Source organism: Microtus ochrogaster, chromosome 10 (genome assembly GCF_000317375.1).
Source record: "Microtus ochrogaster isolate Prairie Vole_2 chromosome 10, MicOch1.0, whole genome shotgun sequence".
Taxonomy (NCBI): Eukaryota; Metazoa; Chordata; class Mammalia; order Rodentia; family Cricetidae; genus Microtus; species Microtus ochrogaster.
In genome coordinates, this window is record NC_022016.1 from 31,331,812 (window position 1) to 31,337,830 (window position 6,019).

The 6,019-nt window shown below is 35.9% G+C and overlaps 2 protein-coding genes across 2 annotated transcripts in view; one reads left to right on the forward strand and one right to left on the reverse strand.

Annotated features, from left to right (window-relative positions):
- The window catches only part of Ift74 (intraflagellar transport 74), a 76,389-nt gene that overhangs the window by 18,324 nt on the left and 52,046 nt on the right, over positions 1-6,019 (forward strand). The window lies entirely within an intron of this gene.
- Positions 2,563-6,019, reverse strand: part of Lrrc19 (leucine rich repeat containing 19) — a 5,142-nt gene continuing 1,685 nt past the window's right edge. Inside the window, exons 2-4 of the mRNA XM_005352739.2 lie at positions 5,266-5,779; positions 4,037-4,225; positions 2,563-2,891 (exon numbers count right to left, since the gene is read on the reverse strand). Coding sequence (XP_005352796.1) covers positions 2,563-2,891; positions 4,037-4,225; positions 5,266-5,779 — 1,032 coding nt within the window. The remainder of the gene's footprint in view (positions 2,892-4,036; positions 4,226-5,265; positions 5,780-6,019) is intronic.

Genomic DNA, 6,019 nt, shown 5'->3' on the forward strand with positions numbered 1-6,019 from the left:
AGTGTGGTTTGATTCTCTGGTTTATTATGGAAAAGCTGTCTAGTATAAGCTGGTTGTAGGTATAGCCTCAGCAAATGATTGCAACAATGTTTACATAGTAAATATATGATGTTGAGTTATCTTTCTAGTTTGGCATTAGTCAAAATCAGTTGTCCTTTAAAAGCATGTTAGTCACAATTTCATGTTCATTTATTCCTCCTCAGTCAGATATTTACTAACCACCCAATAATAAAATGTTGGATGTATGAGATCAGGTGTAATCTGGGCTTATTTATAATTTTATACTATTTCCCAAAAATTAATTTTTAGATCTTCTAAGCAGGAAAGGTTATTTAAGTAGAGTGATAGATTATTTAGAAAAAGATGCTTTATGTTTTAAAATTGATACTAAAATAATTTATAATTCATAAGATTAGATATGTTTATATTCTTTGTGTTACTATAAATATAATAAAATATGTATTAACACAAATAAGTCATTTGGTTCAAGGGATATATTTTATTTTCCATCTGTGAACATTCCAACTGAATGTACTATTTATATAACCTTTAAAAATTTTTAAATTTATTATTGTGTGTGTATGTGTATGTATGTATGTATGTATATGTGTTTTGGTACACTTGTAACGTAGTGTACATGTGGAGCTCAGAGGACAACTTGATTCTCTCTGTCCATCATGTTGGTCTGGGGATTGAACTCAGATTGTCAGGCTTTAGTGCATGGACGTTGAATTGCTGAGCTATCTTATCGGCACTGTTTATATAACCGATCTACATTACTAGTCTTTTGTAAGATGTTATCATGTACATTTTTGGAATATCTTTATTAACTAGAAATTGGAACATCAGAATCGGAGCATTGTATGCGCATGTATCTAATTCCAAGTTTTGTCAGCACATTTCCAGCTGTGCTCCATCTTCAACTCTAGTCACTGTCCTCTTCTGTGTATGTGGATGATGAAAATCATAGAAAATATGTTACATATTTCATCCACAAGTAAAGTTCAAAAGTTCAGTGTTTTGCCATAGCCTTATCTCTAAAATAATCAGATAAATACATTGAGTTTCCCACATATAGAATGGTAAATCACAGACTTTGCTAATTTTTGGTTGCACTCTTTAAACTGGTAAGTGGTTCAAATTATATTTGCAGCTAATCCATTATACGAGGATTGGTAACCATTTTGCTTTAGATAGACCCTTTCTATTTAGGGCTAGTGTTTCCAGAATATGTCCTTTGGTCTTTTAATGTGCTGTGAGCTTTTAGCTGTATTTCCAAGGAAGGGTTTGATTGTCAAGTAAATTTTAAAGTTTCTTTGTGGTATGTGTATGTGTGTACATATATATGTATATGTGGGAGTAAAAACCCAGCGTCTTCCACATGCTATGTAAATGCTCTTCAAAACTCAGAGAACACCTCAGTTTAGTAAAATCTATATCAATACTAAAGGAAAGATTCTTAGTTCACCTTGTTTAAATTCAGATTCTTTTGGTAAGTTGACTAGGTACCTTTTTCTTTTTCTGTAAATGCTTGTCAGTGTCATTGTGGAAAATCAGTGTTTTATAAAACCATTTGGTTTTTTTTTTTTTTTAATTTTTTTGGTTTTTCGAGACAGGGTTTCTCTGTAGCTTTGGTGCCTGTCCCGGAACTAGCTCTTATAGACCAGGCTGGCCTCGAACTCCCAGAGATCCGCCTGCCTCTGCCTCCCGAGTACTGGGATTAAAGGCATGCGCCACCACCGCCCAGCTAGAAAACAATTTGGGAAGCATTACTCTGTTTATTGAAACACAAACAGATATGTGTAGATTACCTAAGTATTCCTCAGCTCTAGCTCAGAATGATTTGAAAAATAATCTCCCAAAAGAGATACAGAAATGTGTGTTTTAAAAGAAAATTCATGAGTAGTTGTGATGGCCAGTTTAGAAGCCATTGCAATATTGAGTATAGCAATTGTATGTGGAACCCTTCCTAAAAATCACTGTCAAAATCAGTAGCGATTATTAGGGATTATTCCTAAACATTGTGCCTATGCTTTAAATTGCTGCCAGTTTTTAAGGAAACTGTTTTTTTTAGGTTCAGGCAGCATTAAAAAATATTCTCCATTCAGTGGATTCATTTGTGATCATTAGACTAATTTCTGTAGTCAAAGATCCTCACTTTGATGATATAAATCTAAATTTTATATTCCTTTATTGGTTAAAATTTTAGTATAATCTTAGACATTGCAGCACATGCATTTGTTAATACCAGCATCTGTTCATTTTAGTTAGTAAATAATCATTCTTGGGCTTTGTTTTTACCAGTTTGTGGTTTTCCGAATATTCCTGACACTAGTAAGTGGTGGTGGTATAGATAAATTATTCAGCTTTTAGCTAACCAGAGTATAAGTTACTGCATTTAGACTTGCTTGTGCAATACAGCAAAAAAAAATTGTATGATATTTACATAAGGTACTGATTAATATGACAGTCTGCTTGTTAAAGTTTTTTTGCAAATAAAAATCTTTTTGTCTAAGCTATAAGTAGACTAAAAATATTTTTTCAAATTTTCAACATGATAAATTATTTTTCTTCTTGTACCTCATTGATATCTATATATCTGTCTTCAATAAAACCATCATCATTCTCCACAAATGAATGCAGTTGTTCGAATATTACTGTAATGTCTTCAGAGTTTGTATCTGTTATTTGTGAAAGGGAGCTTGGGTTTCTAGTAAGGCCATTGTCGTAGGTTTCTGCTTCATGCTCTTCCAGGCGATGATGATTGTAACTAAGCAGAATATTATACCATATTGGACACTTGATAGCAATAAAGATGAGGAGTGACGTTAGCAGTACAGTGACGACAACACCAACAAGGAGAGCCCAGCTTTTTCCAAGAGGTTCATGTTCTTAAATAAAAGAGAGAGAGAGATTTTATTGACAAAAGTCGAACAGTGTTAGAAAGGAACATACTTTACAGTTTTCTTTTAATTAAAATTACTAATACACTAAAGAAAACTATGGTCAAAGAACATTGTTTTCAGAATGGCTAAAGGTTGAGAAATCCTAGTTTAAAAACCCAAGATGCTCCAAAATCTAAAACTAACTCATTGAGCACTAACATGATTTCACGGGTGGAAATTCCATAACAGTCCTCAAGGGACAGGCCACTGTAAAAACGCAGATGCCCCAAAATACTGTATAAAATTATCTTCAGACCACATGCATGTGGTGTTTTTGACACATAAATGAATTTTGCGTATAGACTTGTATATCCTCTCATGTTTTATGCAGTAGCCCATACTAAAAACCAGGTATTGTTACATGAAACCATTAACATGCTTGTGAAGTGTGGTGTCTTGAGTAGTAAAATAGTTAGCTGACTAATACACAGTTTCATGTGAATGATATATAGTAGAGCCTCAGTTGGAATTCCAGTATTTTGTAAAGCTTCATTGAGATAAATTGTTCTTTTTTTTTAAATCTTTTTTTTCTTTTTTTTTATTGAGAAAAGGGGGAAAAAAACACAAGTTTCCACCTCCTCCCAGCCTCCCATTTCCCTCCCCCTCCTCCCACCCTTCTCCCCTTCCTCCCACCCTTCTCCCCCTCCCCCCACTCCTCTCCCCCTCCCTCTCCAGTCCAATGGGCAGTCAGGGTTCCCTGCCCTGTGGTAAGACCTAGGTCCTCCCCCCTCCATCTATATTTAGGAAGGTGAACATCCAAACTGGCTAGGCTCCCGCAAAGCCAGCACATTAAGTAGGATCAAAACCCCGTGCCATTGTCCTTAGCTTCTCATCAGTCCTCATTGTTCGCCATGTTCAGAGAGACCAGTTCAAATGGCCAAAAGACACTTAAGGTCATGCTCAACCTCCTTAGCGATCAGGGAAATGCAAATCAAAACAACTTTGAGATATCATCTTACACCTGTCAGAATGGCTAAAATAAATTGTTCTTTTACATTGTTCATAGAAGCTCAAAATAGTGAAAGACAAGGAGAGCTGTGTGGTTAGTCTGACACATTCAGCAATAGTAGTGCTCAAAACCAGTACATTACCTGAGTTCCGTGTTAAATTTTTTAAAGAGCTATTAGAAGTTGAATTCCCAATGGATGGAAAATCAATATACAGATCTTCAGTTATAGTGGAAATAAATTTAGAGTGGCATTCAGCAGTGAATGGTGCTGACTTAATGCTGTAGTGCTTTAGGTCATCTGGGTAGCTACACGTGGTGATGTTCTCATTTTCTGGTAAAGAAATAGATTAAGATGTATTATTGACAATAGAAGTGGCTCATAACATAATGTTGATATAGAAGTTTTGATAAGTCAGGCTTCATAGATAATAAGAAGGACTGGAAAGGTATCTCAGTAGTTAAAGTACTTGCTACTCTTGCAAAGAATCAGTGTTTAATTTCCAGCTTTTACATGGTTGTGCGTGACCATCCTAACTCTAGTTCTGGGGGATCCAGTGCCCTCCTCTGACTTTTGCAGGTACGAGGTACACACATGATGCACATACACTTAGGCAGAACACTTAAACACAAAATATAAAATAAATGAAACAAAAAATTTATTATAAGAAAAGAACTCTAGATGAGTTTGTATGACAACATGAGTGTTGATGCATATTCCTGTTATATAGGTTAATTGAAGTTTTGTAGTTTGTATGTTAAGATTATTGTTATAATCTGGATCCCAATCAGAGTATGATGTGCGGTTAACAAAATCAGACAACACCTTCAGTTCAAGCCCCAGTGCTGGAAAACAAATAAGTAACCAACCAAAGCGACCTCTTTTTGTGTATTTTGTGGTACAGTACCCTAAAGAATAGACAGGAAGTACTCGAAGAAAAATTAATCTTTTCTTAAGCTAGGATCTCACTGTGTAATCCTGGCTTGCCTGGAACTCAAAAGAATTCTTTCTGCCTCTGCCTACCAAGCTTTGGAATTAAAGGTACGCGCTACCACACCTGACACGTAAAAATAACATTATGTAATGACTCTGCATGTTTAATACTACTTGCACATACCATTGTTTAAATTATCACCCTCTGCCAGGTAGGCTAGCGCATGTCTGTTCTGCAGTTTCTTCCAGGTGGTGTTTTTGCTTTTTTTAAATTTTTTGTTTTGTTTGGTTTGATATTGGTTTATTTTTAACTGTGCTAAAGATGAAGTTCAAGGCCTGAGTCTACCAATGAGCAGTACTTCCAGCCCAGCCGTTTTCTTTTATCTATTCCAGTTCTGACATAAGCCATTAAAGTTCCGTCACACTGTCTTCTTGCGTACCTAATATCACATTAGACGTGTTCAGCCAGTTCTGCAGCTGGAGTAGATCACAGGTGCAGTTCCATGGATTTCCATCCAACGTTAGCAGTTCCAGATGGAACCGTTGTGGCACAGCAAAGTGCTTTATCAAGTTGCCTTGCAGATTCAGAACTCTCAGGTTGAATAGAGGTACAAATGTATTGGGATTCAGTTGTAATATTTTGTTTTGGCAAAGATATAACTGTTTTACTTTATTTAAGCCAACAAATGAGCCCTGTTCAATAACACTGATGGAATTTCCACAGATGTTTAAAATTTCTAGGTTGGAGAGATTACTGAAACTATTATTGTGTATGGCAGTAATGCTGTTCTCCATCAAGTAGAGCTCAGTGAGTAAAGAATACATCTGGAGCACCCTGATGTCTGAAGCATTCAGAGTGATCTGGTTAGAACTGAGATCAAGGATGGTAACAGTGTTACTGATACCCTCTGGAATAAAGGAATAATTTCTTCTGGTGAAATTACATTTGACTTCCTAGAAAAGAAAAAAAAATAGAAATGTTTTAATCAGGAAAAATTCTGACAGAAGAGATTAAAGTTAGCTGGGTGGTGGTGGCGCACACCTTTAATTCCAGCACTCAGGAGGCAGAGGGAGGAGTACCTTTGTGAGTTCGAGGCCAACCTGGTGTACAAGAGCTGGTTCCAGGACAGGTACCAAAGCTACAGAGAAACCCTGTCTCAAAATATCAAACAAACAAACAAAAAAAACCCCAAA